This window comes from Drosophila ananassae, chromosome 2L (assembly GCF_017639315.1).
Source record: "Drosophila ananassae strain 14024-0371.13 chromosome 2L, ASM1763931v2, whole genome shotgun sequence".
Classification (NCBI taxonomy): domain Eukaryota; kingdom Metazoa; phylum Arthropoda; class Insecta; order Diptera; family Drosophilidae; genus Drosophila; species Drosophila ananassae.
Genome location: NC_057927.1, coordinates 15,106,154 through 15,121,902, shown reverse-complemented (window position 1 = coordinate 15,121,902; position 15,749 = coordinate 15,106,154). Strand labels below are relative to the sequence as shown.

At 41.8% G+C, this 15,749-nt stretch overlaps 1 protein-coding gene across 25 annotated transcripts in view; it reads left to right on the top strand.

Moving 5' to 3' along the window:
• LOC6499350 (dystrophin) overlaps positions 1 to 15,749 on the top strand; it is a 126,033-nt gene that overhangs the window by 81,050 nt on the left and 29,234 nt on the right. For all 25 annotated transcript variants that reach the window (XM_014910529.3, XM_014910533.2, XM_014910532.3 and 22 more), the window contains 4 exons: positions 3,018 to 3,190; positions 6,410 to 6,560; positions 8,042 to 8,165; positions 13,863 to 14,020. In XM_014910529.3, the coding sequence (XP_014766015.1) occupies positions 3,018 to 3,190; positions 6,410 to 6,560; positions 8,042 to 8,165; positions 13,863 to 14,020 (606 nt within the window). The remainder of the gene's footprint in view (positions 1 to 3,017; positions 3,191 to 6,409; positions 6,561 to 8,041; positions 8,166 to 13,862; positions 14,021 to 15,749) is intronic.

Genomic DNA, 15,749 nt, shown 5'->3' with positions numbered 1-15,749 from the left:
CCACTTTCAACAGCAGCAGCAGCAGCTGGATAAGGACCTTTCCTGTTTAAATTTGTTGTCATTTTTGTTTTCAATGGGGATTGGGGATTGAGGATTGGGGAAATGTTGGAGGGAAAACAGAAATGTGACAGGGAAAGGGAGAGGGAGCTGCTTATGGCTGTCAGTAATGCTTGAACGCCCCTTGCGAGGAGCACTTGACAGGTTTTCCCCCGGCGGTGGTGAAGGTCCTGGCCCGGGTCGGCCTGGTCTGGCATGGCCATACCGAACATTCGTCACTGCCGAGCAGACATCACTTGGTGATGTGTTTATTATGGGCCCCTAATATATTTATGAGGCGTCTTATAAACGCATTTTCATTTTATTTACATTGCCCCATCGCTCCTCCGTTCAGGAGGAACAATCAAAACACGGCCATCTCGGCGGCATAAGAAAAAAGGCAAATAACACCCGTAGGTATTTTTGCTTTATTTCGAAAAATTTGATTTCAAATTCATGCAGACATCTTGCGGGGCTTTCGTCTTCTGCCGCATATTTATCATACGCACTGTGTGCTGTGCGCCTTGGGTGTCTGTGTGTGTGTGTGTGTGGGCGGATGATGCGCATAATTTCCTTATGAATTTATATGGGGCACATTATTTCGGGAAGTGTCTCGAGTGGCTCAATCAAATGAATTACCGCAGGCAGGCAGAGCATTGAAGAATATTTCGATTTTTATTAAATAGAACGGAAATGGCTGGCTCTTTAAAGTTTCATGATTGCCTCTTTAAATTAATGCCCATTTGGCAGCGTAATTATGTGCAGAAAGGCCAGTTAGAGCGCCGATTCAGAGCGCCCGCAGGAAGAGCGGGCTGGCCACGCCCTCAGGACATTTTTAACCGGCTATCTGAGTCTCCTCAACTGGCAGCTTTGGTCGGGCCAAGCGGAGCATGGCATTTACTTAATTGGCGCTTAAAACTGCAAAATGCAGTCCTTCTCTCACAGATGCCATTCTCTACAATACATGTGTAGTATATTCGTGTGTGTATGTATTTGGTGCCGGCACGTAAGCTCTTGTGGATGTATTAGTTTGGACCATGTCGTGACTTGGCAAGGACAAGCAGCGGAAATGTGAAAAATGAGCCAACAAAAGCGCGTCGGAAAGGCACACTCACACACGCGAGCCCATGTACGATATTTATAGCTTGTGGCATAAAGAGCGGCTGATGGTTGCATTTGTTGTTGGTCCGCAGCGAGGAAGCCTTTGGACCGGGCTAATGGTCGCGGCCACTCTCAGTTCCCCCCACAAGTCCCGAAAGTGGCCACGTTTCTGCTCGCCATTAATAAACCTAAAAGGTGGAGTATTAAACAAGTTTATGATACCCTATTTCTAATTAAAAGGGCTTTTGATTTGCCTTCACAATTCACACTGTCCTTTGGCAAAGGATAAGCGCTTGGCTTTAATTAAGTATATGTTTTTTTTGCCTCTGGAATAAGCTTGAAAAAAAAACGAAACTCTCCTCTTTTATCAACACACAGATGTGAAATATAAAGAGGTAAGCAAAACTGAATGAGCTCTTCTTCCATGCGAGAAATTGCGGTCTCTCGTCGCACAAATTAGCGGCATTAGTTCGAGGTAGCCCCAAGCCGGTGGAGGCAGTGGCATGTGGCATGTGGGGCATTGCGATAATGACCAGAGAATGCGCCCACTCGTGCTGCAAACTGGCGCTTTGCTGTCGCTTTTCCCCATTCCTGGCGGCATTTTCTCATTTTAATTGATTTAATCGGCTTTGGTGCATGTGTCGCGAGCCTTAAACGGCCCTCTCCTCCATCCATTCCTTGCCCCTGCCCCGCAATACCGTCCGCACGGAGCTCATTAAAATGGCTCGTATTTTGCGTAGCGGTGCCCCTTTCTTCCGTGCCACTTTTTCCTGTTTTCGTTTGCCCCATTTCCGCTCTATTGACGTATAAACAATTTTTGCGCATTAATTGAATCCGCTTGTTTGTGTGTGTGCGTGCATGCGTGGCAGTGTGGTGGTGTGCGTTGCGTGTGCGTGAGCCTGTGTGGGAGAGTGTGACATGCATAAGCCAAATTAATTGGAGCTTCATCTCGCCCACCAGTCATCCAGCCATCCAGCCAGCCATCTAGCCAGCTAGGAATTTTACGTCCTTTCACTGGCTGGGATTTCTTCCATTTTATTCTCTTGTTTTTGTTTACTTGCAACAAAGGCTACGACCCTCCTAATGAAGGTTTAATTAGCAAACACACACTCACACACATGCTCCCACATGCAGCGACACTCACACACACACTCGCAAAATAGGGGGAAAAATGGCAAAACAAAAATGGCAGAGATGAAGGGATTCCAGGATAGCATTTCAATTATTTTATGCGCTATGTGCTGCTCCCTAATTCCAGTTTTAATTGCTTTATTTGGTATATTTCGTGAGTGATTGATTGATTGACTTAATTAAATTCAATCTAATTGAATAAACACTTTAGATAAGTAAACAAATGAGCGAAAGGAAAAATACAACATTAAAGGCCCGAGTACACAGCTTAGCTGACCACAAAAAAATATATGTTTCGCTAAAAAAACACAAAACCAGAACCACAACAAAAACGAGCAACCAAAGCGGCTAACATTCTAAGCCTTTTTTGGTCGTGAAACGAAAAACAAGCTCCTGACATGCGACAAGCTCAAAAGGGGCTTTGGGGGAAATTGGAGAGAAACACAGAATATATGACAGCTAAAATGGGGTTGGGCAGAGCCCAACAGCTGGGACGGATGTGGTTAATAATTGGCCAGGTGGAGAGCTTTCATACTTGTCACTCCGTTGGATTTGGGTTCCCTTTAACTTTAAAAAAAAGGCAAAATCATATAAATGAACTATAAACTTCCACTATCCAAGAAGGGGCACAGTTTTACTCCTGTTTGAATAAATTCCAAAACGAAAACCCAACCATTTATTAGCCTTTTTTCATACTCTAACGAAAAGCAGACTCTCATGGCCGTATTACTTTTTTGCGCTCCTTCCAGGACCTACAATCGGAAATTGAAACCCATCGCGTGGTTTACGATCGTCTCGATGGAACAGGCCGCAAACTTTTGGGTTCGCTCACCTCACAAGAGGATGCGGTTATGCTGCAGCGTCGCCTCGATGAAATGAATCAACGTTGGAATAATTTAAAATCGAAAAGTATTGCAATCAGGTAAGTGCTTTTGACTTCTTGTTTCCTATAGCCGTCCTTGTTTTTTTTCTATTTTTTTTTAAGTGTGCTCCCATTCCCCCCTCATGTTACTGCTGAATTGTTTGTCCTGGGAGAGGAGGCAGAGGAGGTTTGGTGGTAAAAGCATTTCTGATGGTTCTGCTTTTCATTTTTGTTGTTGTCGGTCTGCAATGTTTGTATTCGGAAGCGGAGGTTGTGGCCGAAGGATGCTTGAAAACCTGCTGAATAGAATTAAAGTAGCTCCGTGCAGTTTTTGGCTTCAGTGTTTAAATGGGCATGAAGTCGAGTTGGGGTGAAAATTGCCCGGGGAGTTGTTAAAGCGCCAACAGTGCGTATGATGAATGATGCCGGATCTATGTTGGTTTTAGGTTTTGGCCAAAAAAAGCAATAGACCCTTCAACGCTTTAGCAGATGAAAATATTTAAGCGGCGATGAATAAATTTTGTAATATTCATGGCTTAAAAGGCCCTACTACTACTTTTTTAAGGACAGAAGGCCCTATCCCTACTGAAACGCTGCTGAAACTGTTAATTAAACCACATTAAAGCCGGTGGAAAAAAGAGCGGCGCAGAGACAGTGTTAAACAAGTTGAAAACAAGAGAAAATCCCCCGCCTTTTGTGCCACGGGTTAAGCAACTTTGTCCTGATGAAAATGCGAAAAACAACGGCGGAAAAGCGAGCAGTCAATGGAAAACTGGAGTGGAAAAACTGAAGAGGGGGCGACACTTTACGGCTGACAAAGCCGCGAGCCGAACGAAAATCAATATTAAAACCGAAACGTGTGAGGAGCGACTGAAGGGCCGAGCTGGAATCGAGGTCCTGCCGCCAGGATCCACGGACACTGTGTCACTGATGAAATCGAGTGCAAACACTGCCCCAGAATCCGTCCAGCTCCGGTTGTTCCCTTTAGTTTTTATTTTGTTTTTCGTTTGTAATTTCCCCATTTCATAAATAAAAGCTTGGCTGGAGCACACAAATATTGGGCGCTTGTTGATATTGATGCCGCCGATGATGAAAGTCAGGGGATGTGTTTACAGAAGGGTTCCTGGCCCAGGGAATGGTAGGATGGCGGGGTCTATGGCTATGGCGAAATGAATAATGATGATGGTGGTGACACGACGAAATACGCTGAATGAGAAGCCGCCGAGATCTCATAATGAATATAAATGGCAATTATCCAATGACCGTGCCAACACGGCGTATACGTGATGCTGCGCCCAAAAAGGCAGGCAACGATAATTTTCACTCGTTTATACATAATGGCTGAGTTGTTACCATATCACAGCGGCTTAAAAGAGTTAGCATATTATCAAATTATTTATATAATTTTCGCATTATGAATTTAATGAAATATACTATTGGTAGAGCAAACTTTGTCTATAATTTTAAGCTTCCTAGCTGTCAACAATGCTCTATTCTTGTACTTCACAAATTTATAAATATCCAACAAAATTACCATTCTTGCCAGTGCCTCTCACAATTTTCAATTAAACGTAACAGACGGATGACGAATGACACCTGAAGAGTGGCCACTTCTCCCGCGCCCCTTTGTAGCAGTGTTCTGGCACATTTCCGGCGGCCAAACTTGAGCCACTTCCTTTGTTGCTTGCCTTGGCTTGTTGTTTGCGTTGCGGATTTGTTGGCTTATAAATTCCTCTGAAATATTTTGGACGGCACTTGAAAAGTTTCGCCGTAGCCACCATTTCTCAAGCGCGCCGTCTGCTTTCCGGTCGAAGCGCCCTCCCCTTCAGTCCGCTTCTATTTGGTTTTGGCCATTGTTCGCTGTTCGTTTGTATTAGCCGCGGCACTTTTTGGCTTTGGGTCATTTTATGTGCAAAGTTTGGTCAGCTCTTTGAACTGGGCAAACTTTTTTGCGTGTGGCATCTCTACAGGTGTTCCGGATCCGGGCTTTGCCTCCACACTTTACCGCTGATTGCTCTTTGGGTGGCCGGCGTGTGGGAAAGATTGATGAACCCGTATCTTTTATGCGGATTCGTTTTTGCTTTAAGCTCGGATTCGGACGAGTTTAAAAATGATTAAGGCGAGGACTTTTTCCCGACCACTGCTGGATTGATGGATTGACGACTACATGATAGTGATCCATCAAAATGGGAATGAAAAGATCTTTAATTGCATTGCATAGAATACCTGTCCTATTAAAGTTATCTCCTAAATTGCTGGGTCTGTCACTTTCACCCATATCCATTTCGAAACCAATTTGTTCGGCCCACGTCAATAATTGTCCGAATGCCAAGTCAAAAACAGAAACGGCGTCCGAAGTGAGAAAATAACAAAGGGCCTGAAATTTGAGGCAAAAGCCCAAAGTTTGGGCCGTCTCAAGTTATTCCTTCTTATTATTTGCATGAGGGAAAGTGAAAGTGAGGCGGCTGAGGCGATTTGCACGCCAGACGGAGATGAGAGGTGCTAGAGAGCGAAGCCTTAATTATAAGCAAAACCAGAGCAGCCATAATAAAGGAATGAAATGAGCACGGCCAAAGGAATTCGCCAAAGATAAACAGACAAAGGGACATTGCAGGAAGCAGCCAACAGCCAGCAGCTAGCTGAGGAGGAGCGAATCACAAGAAAACGCGACGATGAGGGAAAAATGAGATGACAATGAGGCAGTGACTATTGTTATTACCGGGTCGAGGGTTTGGGGACTTTCAGATTCTTTCCGTCTGTTATTTTTCCACCATGGCCGGCACAATGAACGAAAATATGCCAGGACGCAGTGCTCTCCTCCTGCCCAGCCCGGGCAAGTAAAATGGGAATAAAATGTCATGGCATTTCACAATTACAGCGACAGCTGAAATTTAGCATAGACCAGTCCCAGTTGTGCCCGTCTGTGCCGGGCTCTGCCGTCGGCCAAATGCCAAAACAGGACACTTTAATAGACCTCACTTAAGGAGGAAATTTGTGGGCGGGGTCGCCAGGAGAGAGGAACCAAAGTGCCGGAAGGCGGAGCGGAAACACAAGGAAATAGACAAATTGTCGCTGACATTTTGTGGGTGCAATCAGCACAGATGCTTTCCCGGGTTTGCTGTAAAGTGAAAATTAAATTTAATATTATTAGAGCACTTTTTCAAATACACTGGGAGAACCTTTACTCTTGTTATAAGGACCAAACCTTTACAATTATTTTGGTGTTTTAGGTTTACTTTAGACTTTCTTCTAACAGCATTATCCTTTTTCGCCCTTTAGGAATCGCCTGGAGTCGAATTCGGAGCACTGGAACGCTTTGCTTTTATCACTCCGCGAACTGACCGAGTGGGTTATCCGCAAGGACACCGAACTGAGTACTTTGGGTCTCGGCCCTGTTCGAGGCGATGCCGCCAGCCTGCAGAAACAGTTGGTAAGTCTTGTGAACCAACCCTATTTCATGTTTTTCTTGCTCTTTTTTTTTTGTCAACGACCCAATTTTGACCTTTTTTGTGAGCTGAAGCTCCCCCGGGGCAGCACCTCAATTTGTTTGTGAGCTTGGCCAACTAATTGTGTGGAAGTTTTGGTCTGCGTGGACTCTTGACCCGATTCCGGGTCCTGGGCGTAATGATGCCCAAAGTGACTTGGCCGGCTGCCATTTTGCATACTGGGTTGCATATTTTAACCAAATACTTCGAGCCATAATTAAATAGTTACCGGACAATGCTTAAAATATATTCAATTTGTTATAGCTTTCTGATCCCTTAATGGACATTTGAAATGGGCATACAGATATGTAAACTCGGAATCGAGGCAATCAATATGCAATTTTCATAAATTTCCTTCACTTTCTGTAGCCAATGCATGGTTATCAGCTTATAATTGATACTGACGCAAAGTCACAATATGCCAATAATTATAATAATAATAGCGTGGTATTATGACCATAAAGTATTTCATTTAATTGCAATAAAATGAATATTAGCTCTGTCATACTTTTGTAATTTTTAAATCAGCTTCATCAATTTCAATTTGTTCTACCTAGATCCCTTTTACTGTATTTTATGGGCACCGTTGAAATCCTGAATTTAGTAGGAACTTCGACTAAGTGGTCGTGAGACCTCATATCGAGCTACTTGACCAAATTGCGAATTCAGGCACGCCCACTGCAGGTCCAGGAATTCTTAAATAATTGTTAAATGATGCTTGTTATGTCAAAAACATGAGTGCACCTATACACAAACTCTCCGGACCGCCTCGACTCATATGGGGGGAATCACTTAGGGACCTGCCAGGAAGGGCAAGAAAGGATCCAGGAAAGAAAAATCCCGGCAAGGGAGAACCAAGCAGGCCACTTTCAGAATGGGGAAACACTGTCTAACACAGCATGAGGCACTTGAATTTCACTTGCCCCCACTTATATCCCCATCCACTCCCCCACGCCAAGAGGAAACTAAGGGAAGAAATGAAAAGGAAGGCTGCGAAGCAGCTGGAAAAAAATGAGTCAACTTTCACCCTGCTGGGGAGAAAGAGGCGTCCAAAAGAGGGATCAGCAGGGGGCACTGTATAAATCTATTGCCTGCCACTAAGTTACGGTCTGCCGAACATTTACATTTCGGCTTGAAGATTTTATTTGCCAACGGACGAAGGATTCGGGGCAACATGCTACACAACAAACAGCTACAAAAGCCCTGGCCCTGTTCTCCGTCTAGGGTTTTATATTGTTGCATTTTGTTATTCCCCAACTAAATGCATTAAACACGAGAATTTATTGCCTCGAGCTGCAGAGGATGCCATTCCTTTTAATAGTTTATGGGGCTTGACCACTTCAACTATATTTTCGGCGAATCCTATACATTTTTTATATTTATTTTACTAGACTCTCATTCGTTTATTCGTATATTGCACTTGCAGGACGATCATAAAGCCTTTCGCCGCCAATTGGAGGATAAGCGGCCAATTGTCGAGAGCAATTTAACGAGCGGTCGTCAGTACATTGCCAACGAGGCAGCCGTCTCGGATACCAGCGACTCTGAGGGTAAGTTTGATTTTTGTTTTTCACTTCAGGTTTTACGACCGACCCACTAAAAAGTCGCTCACTAAACTGCCCATTACGGCTACCACAAAAAGCTTGGCCATGAATCTTGTCAAGTGGCTGCTTTTTGGCAAAAACTAAAATTGGTTCTGTGGCGATGGGTGGGAAATCATGATTTTAGTGATGGTCTATAAACTGCCAGAGAAAAAAATGGCCAATCAGAAGTTTAATACGATTACTAGTTGGGTTTCTAGTTGGATCCTAGAGTAAAATTATTCCTAAGGTATACTGACTTTAAAAACGTGAAAAAAACTTTAAAGTATGCATATCCTTAGACTATTCAATCAGTCTATGCCTAACTTTTTAAGAATTTAGTGTGCGAACAGTCACATTTTTCCATATATATTTTAAACTTCCTCTATAAAAATGCATCTATGTAAAAATATTCTATGCGGCCTTGGTCTCCCATCTGAATTACATTTCCCTTCGCAATCCTTCGAGGATTTCACAATTGATTGAACTTTCTGTCGAATATCTATCACGAATCAACGAAAACTAACATGTAAGAATTTGCTTTAACTATTTTACAAAAGCTTAGCCAGCTCAAAACCACACACACCCAAGCCCACTCTCGCACACTCCGAGGCACGCACACAGAGGAAAGGACTCTGGGACGTGAGCGCCTAAAAGTAGACAACTGTTGTGGGGAAACCTGGGAATTGCCAATTGATTTTGCACCACCTCATGCGCCCCGCTTGCTCCTGACCCTCGCCAACTGGCTTTAGTTCCTCTCGTGTTTTTTTTTTTAGACTGTAGTTAACAATTTAGCAAATGGCTGTGTGGGTTTAGCTCGGTCGGTGAGGTTAGCGACTGGCAGGGGATTTGTTTTTCGATTTTTTCTTCTGTTTCTGAGGCTGGGGGGTGGAGGACGATAATTGCGACCAGAGCAATTAGTGCGATTAGTACGCTATTAGTGCCTGCCATCAGCTGTTGGAGAGATTTCGGACTGTCTCTTTCGCCCGCACAGGCTTTTGGTCTTTGATTTTAGCCATGCTGATGTTTATTTGTGGCTCGCCAACTCGCCACTCGCGTCATCCTGCCCGATTTGTGTGTGTGCCCGACGGGAGCAAATGAATTTTAATGATAATTGAAATTAAAATCAAAGAGGAAAGCTAACGGACGGAAGCGTAGTTGATATAGCGATGCGGATAAGTAGCAGCTAATATTATAAAATATATATTGCAAGTGTCGAATATATTTGGCCGAACCTTATCCGAATTGAAATATGATAAAAATTTCTCAACATACAAATTTTTAAAATTTTCCAACCTTCTATCCAAAAAAACAACAAAGTTGTATCATTAAAATGTCATCAAAATTAAACGAAAAACTACAAAATTTTCGGTTCTCAGATTTTGATGCAGAATTATGGAGAATCAATCCACAAAGCGTTTAAGGTATTCAGCTCAAGAATCGGATGGAAAATGGCCAAGATATAGTCTTCGCTGGGGGCCATTTTGTCCTTCCATGCCTTTTTCACAACTCTGAAGGGGATCCCCCAGAAAAACTAAAAAAAATCGAAAAAATATTTCGTTCTTAGATTTTTAATGCAGAATTGTGGAGAACCAATCCACAAATCGTTTAAGGTATTCCGCTCAAGAATTGGATGGAAAATGGCCAAGATATAGTCTTCGCTGGGGGCCATTTTGTCCTTCCATGCCTTTTTCACAACTCTGAAGGGGATCCCCCAGAAAATTTAACAAAAAATCGAAAAAATATTTCGTTCTTAGATTTTGATGCAGAATTGTGGAGAATAAATCCACAAAAACTTTAAGGTATTCAGCTCAAGAATCGGATGGAGAATGGCCAAGATATAGTCTTCGCTGGGGGCCATTTTGTCCTTCCATGCGTTTTTCAAATCTCTGAAGGGGATCCCCCAGAAAACTAACAAAAAATCGAAAAAATATTTCGTTCTTAGATTTTGATGCAGAATTGTGGAGAATCAATCCACAAAGCGTTTAAGGTATTTCGCTCAAGAATCGGATGGAAAATGGCCAAGATATAGTCTTCGCTGGGAGCCATTTTGTCCTTCCATGCCTTTTTCACAACTCTGAAGGGGATCCCCCAGAAAATTTAACAAAAAATCGAAAAAATATTTCGTTCTTAGGTTTTGATGCAGAATTGTGGAGAATCAACCCACAAAGCGTTTAAGGTATTCCGCTCAAGAATCGGATGGAAAATGGCCAAGATATAGTCTTCGCTGGGGGCCATTTTGTCTTCCATGCCTTTTTCACAACTCTGAAGGGGATCCCCCAGAAAATTTAACAAAAAATCGAAAAAATATTTCGTTCTTAGATTTTGATGCAGAATTGTGGAGAATCAATCCACAAATCGTTTAAGGTATTCCGCTCAAGAATCGGATGGAAAATGGCCAAGATATAGTCTTCGCTGGGAGCCATTTTGTCCTTCCATGCCTTTTTCACAACTCTGAAGGGGATCCCCCAGAAAATTTAACAAAAAATCGAAAAAATATTTCGTTCTTAGATTTTGATGCAGAATTGTGGAGAATCAATCCACAAATCGTTTAAGGTATTCCGCTCAAGAATCGGATGGAAAATGGCCAAGATATAGTCTTCGCTGGGGGCCATTTTGTCCTTCCATGCCTTTTTCACAACTCTGAAGGGGATCCCCCAGAAAATTTAACAAAAAATCGAAAAAATATTTCGTTCTTAGATTTTGATGCAGAATTGTGGAGAATCAATCCACAAATCGTTTAAGGCATTCCGCTCAAGAATCGGATGGAAAATGGCCAAGATATAGTCTTCGCTGGGAGCCATTTTGTCCTTCCATGCCTTTTTCACAACTCTGAAGGGGATCCCCCAGAAAATTTAACAAAAAATCGAAAAAATATTTCGTTCTTAGATTTTGATGCAGAATTGTGGAGAATCAATCCACAAATCGTTTAAGGTATTCCGCTCAAGAATCGGATGGAAAATGGCCAAGATATAGTCTTCGCTGGGGGCCATTTTGTCTTCCATGCCTTTTTCACAACTCTGAAGGGGACCCCCCAGAAAATTTAACAAAAAATCGAAAAAATATTTCGTTCTTAGATTTTGATGCAGAATTGTGGAGAATCAACCCAAAAAGCGTTTAAGGTATTTCGCTCAAGAATCGGATGGAGAATGGCCAAGATATAGTCTTCGCTGGGGGCCATTTTGTCCTTCCATGCGTTTTTCAAATCTCTGAAGGGGATCCCCCAGAAAACTAACAAAAAATCGAAAAAATATTTCGTTCTTAGATTTTGATGCAGAATTGTGGAGAATCAATCCACAAATCGTTTAAGGTATTCCGCTCAAGAATCGGATGGAAAATGGCCAAGATATAGTCTTCGCTGGGGGCTATTTTGTCTTTCCATGCCTTTTTCACAACTCTGAAGGGGATCCCCCAGAAAATTTAACAAAAAATCGAAAAAATATTTCGTTCTTAGATTTTGATGCAGAATTGTGGAGAATCAATCCACAAATTGTTTAAGGTATTCCGCTCAAGAATCGGATGGAAAATGGCCAAGATATAGTCTTCGCTGGGGGCCATTTTGTCTTCCATGCCTTTTTCACAACTCTGAAGGGGACCCCCCAGAAAATTTAACAAAAAATCGAAAAAATATTTCGTTCTTAGATTTTGATGCAGAATTGTGGAGAATCAACCCAAAAAGCGTTTAAGGTATTTCGCTCAAGAATCGGATGGAAAATGGCCAAGATATAGTCTTCGCTGGGAGCCATTTTGTCCTTCCATGCCTTTTTCACAACTCTGAAGGGGATCCCCCAGAAAATTTAACAAAAAATCGAAAAAATATTTCGTTCTTAGGTTTTGATGCAGAATTGTGGAGAATCAACCCACAAAGCGTTTAAGGTATTCCGCTCAAGAATCGGATGGAAAATGGCCAAGATATAGTCTTCGCTGGGAGCCATTTTGTCCTTCCATGCCTTTTTCACAACTCTGAAGGGGATCCCCCAGAAAATTTAACAAAAAATCGAAAAAATATTTCGTTCTTAGATTTTGATGCAGAATGATGGAGAATCAATCCACATATCCTCAAGAATCGGATGGAAAATGGCCAAGATATAGTCTTTGCGGGAGATCATATTGTTCTTTCTTGCGTTTATATATATGTTATATATATTATTTATATACAGTTTATATATATTTAAACTTCAAAGCTTAATAGAGATTTCTCCTTCCCAACGTCAATTTTTGCCAAAAACTATAAAACCCTGTAAGGGTATAATAAGCCAGCTTAGCTCCCAGCTCTAATAGCTTCCTCGTTTTAATGGCTCGGAAAATATATTCTACTTGGCATTTCATTATGTTTTTGCTATTAAAATCTTAAATAATTAATGTATTTTGGCTATTTCTATGGCTGCTAAGGCTTTCTTAATTAATTTTAATGATAAAATAAGCAAAGACCGTTTCATTTAGTTTTTCCAGAAAGAAAACTTTCTTCTTGGCGGAATTGAAAACGAAAAGTTTCTCTGAACGAATGGCGAGCAAACTGATGCGAGCAAAAAGCAGAAAACATGCAGAGCGATAAACTCAATCTTTAAATTGAATTTGAATATTATATAAGAGTTGTATGGAGGACGGGAGAAGTATTCAACTCTCGATATTTGCTCAGCATCACATTACCAGCTGTCCAACCTCTCCCAGGGCCATAAAAGTTGCGCGCTGTCTCCGTCCGTGCATTAAATTAAATTCGGATTTAGCCAACTTTGAGTTCGCCTTGTTGTCGCTGTTGCTGTACTTTTTTGTGTCACTGTGTTGGCTTTGTACATACATATAGGAGACGAGCAGCAGGAGCAGCTGCCATTCGTCCGTCAGTCAGTTAGTGAGTTGCCCTGTCCGTCCTGAATCTCCTATTGCATTTCCCTTCGCCACAAGAGCGCGTCAGTTTGTCTTTCAAATTTCCTGACACTTTTCCTTTTCGATATTCCCCACTGCCAGCCAGGCTCGTCTTTCAGCTCTCGTTCTGGTCTGAAAGGAAGTTGCCGCCTTTGCGGTCTCATCGAAGCTAATCGATGGCTTAAAGACATTGATATTTATTGAATTTATCTCGAGACTTTGGCTTTAACGTTTCAGCCAGCTAATTGATTCCCCTGGCGATCAAATGGAAATGGCCGGACCAGAATCAAATTCGAGTTTCCCTTTGTTTTCACTTAACTTTCAGCTTTCATATCCCACGGGCTTACCTGTCCGTTCTGCTCGAATTGAGATTATTTTATTGCAAATTTAATCACAGCCTGCAATCAGCATAATCAAAGATACCAACCGGTTTGCCTTACCAGAATAATCATCGACCTGCCCCGGTACTAAAAGCCATAATATCATCTCTAATTCATAAACTCTCGTACGTGCCAGTGACTTTGGAAGTGAGGGAGGACTTGAGGTGGAGGAGCCGCTCCTCCAATTTAATGGCAGCGCAATTGTCTTTTTTGTCAGAACTTTGTCTTGGCTTTTTTGATTTTCATAAATTTCCGGGGCTATCATTTACAGTGAAATAAATATTTGGTGGGGGTTTAAAATAAGGAATATATATACCTTCTAGCTTAGGTTTAGAAGGAGATTGTTCTTGCTTTTCTTACTTATAAGTTCATATTTATTTTTCCAGTGTAACGCTTTTTATCATAATCTCTTTCCTTATTTTAGCCAACCATGATTCCGACTCCCGCTACTTGTCCGCCGAGGAGCAGAGCCGGGAGCTAACACGCAGCATCCGGCGGGAGGTGGGAAAACTTTCCGAGCAGTGGAACAATCTAATCGATAGATCTGACAATTGGAAGCATCGTCTGGATGAATACATGACGGTAAGTCAAGATTTGCAACTTTTCCTCTCATTGCCGCTGCGACATTTTCATAATTTGAGTGGGACTTATGGAAATTTGAATTTGAGTTTCTACCATTTCTTGTTCTACAATTTGACTTTGAAACAAATGGAACTAGGGCACGAATCGGAAAAAATGTGCTTGTCAGGAATCTTTATTAAATTCGCATTCCTGACACATTTCCTCTAACTTTAATCAATGACTTCTGTTGCGAACAAACAAGTTCAGCCACCACCAAAGAGTTCCGGAAACGTTGTCCTTTTTCTGTTGATGCCTTTTTTCGGGCTAATAAATGCAAGTGTGTTTTTTACGATGCCTGTCGTTCGGGTTTCATTCCGTCAAAGAACAACAACATAATATATTCAACCGCAAATGCGGGGACAACAGTATGAATGCTTTGAATGGTTCGCTGTACCCTGTTTCTGTTTCTGTTTCTGTCTGCTGCTGTCGTTACTCATACGCACCGTAAATTTGATGCAACAATGTTTGATCGCATAAAAATGTCACACAGACTGTGCAAACAATGGATACAACATGGGATGTGCCACTCCGCCATTTTGGGGCAACGCCAACAGCGCCAGTGGCAGCGGCGACAAAAACAACTCGTTGAGTGGCCCACACAGAACGTATAAAATATCAAAGCGCATAAAGTGCACATATTGTATGCGATGCTCGTCTGTTTTCCCGTGTGTAGGTGTGTGTTTCTGCCTCCATGTGTGAGTGTAACAGCATGGAAGAGCGTGTGCGTGTGTGTGGCATACTCCCAACGGCCAGCGAAGCGAAAATCAATGCGACCAAGAGAGGGGGCAACGGAAAACAATTCAGGAGAAAACAAAGCTCAACCAAAAGGCAATAGTCATAAAAATCAAGAAGTCCTGGGCTTAAAGCAGCTGGAGTAAGCCGTAAATAACAAAAAAGTGTCAGGAGCCTTGTAATCTTTCGGTGAATACGAAGATGAAGCTAAATCAGAGCACCTGATTAGATTTTAGTGAGACACCAAAATAAATCATTTTTAAATTCAAATTCATTCTTAACACAAACAGAAACCAAGCACATAAATCAGAGCTATTTACTTTTTATTAAAAAATCTCATCAGGGAACAGTTTACCATTAAATGGGTCAGATGCAAAAAAATATTGACCCAGTTTCCTTTTTTTAGAATATTTCAGTTTTATTCATGAGTTTCAACAAAATTTAATAGACTAGTTTTCCGCCAAAATCATTCCCGCACATTTGAATGCCATCCAATTCAATTCTCTGCTCACATCGCTTTGGAAATAATCTCTCGGTGCCACTCGACACCTCCAAAAAATTGCAGACTCCTCGAAAAATGCTTTAAATACGGTGCATTTAATGATTTTTTATCTTTGGCATAAAATCACGTTAAAAGCGGCTGAAAAAATTCAGAAAAACGAACTCAGTGCAAAAGTTGGTAAACTATTTTTGCGATACTTTTCCCCCTTTACATAAAATGTATTTTTAATTTTTATGCCATGGCCGAACTGATAGGAGAACTTGAAACAAAATTAACAATATGCAAAAAACTAAAGGGGGTGAATGCGTAAAATAAAACACAGTCGAGCAAAAATGAAAATAGTAATGAAAGAAAAAGTTTTGCCAGGAAGGAAAGTTGGATAGCAGCAGCGAATATAAAAAGTTTAAATAAATGCAACTTAAAACAATTACATGGATCCAGAACGGAGAACCGACC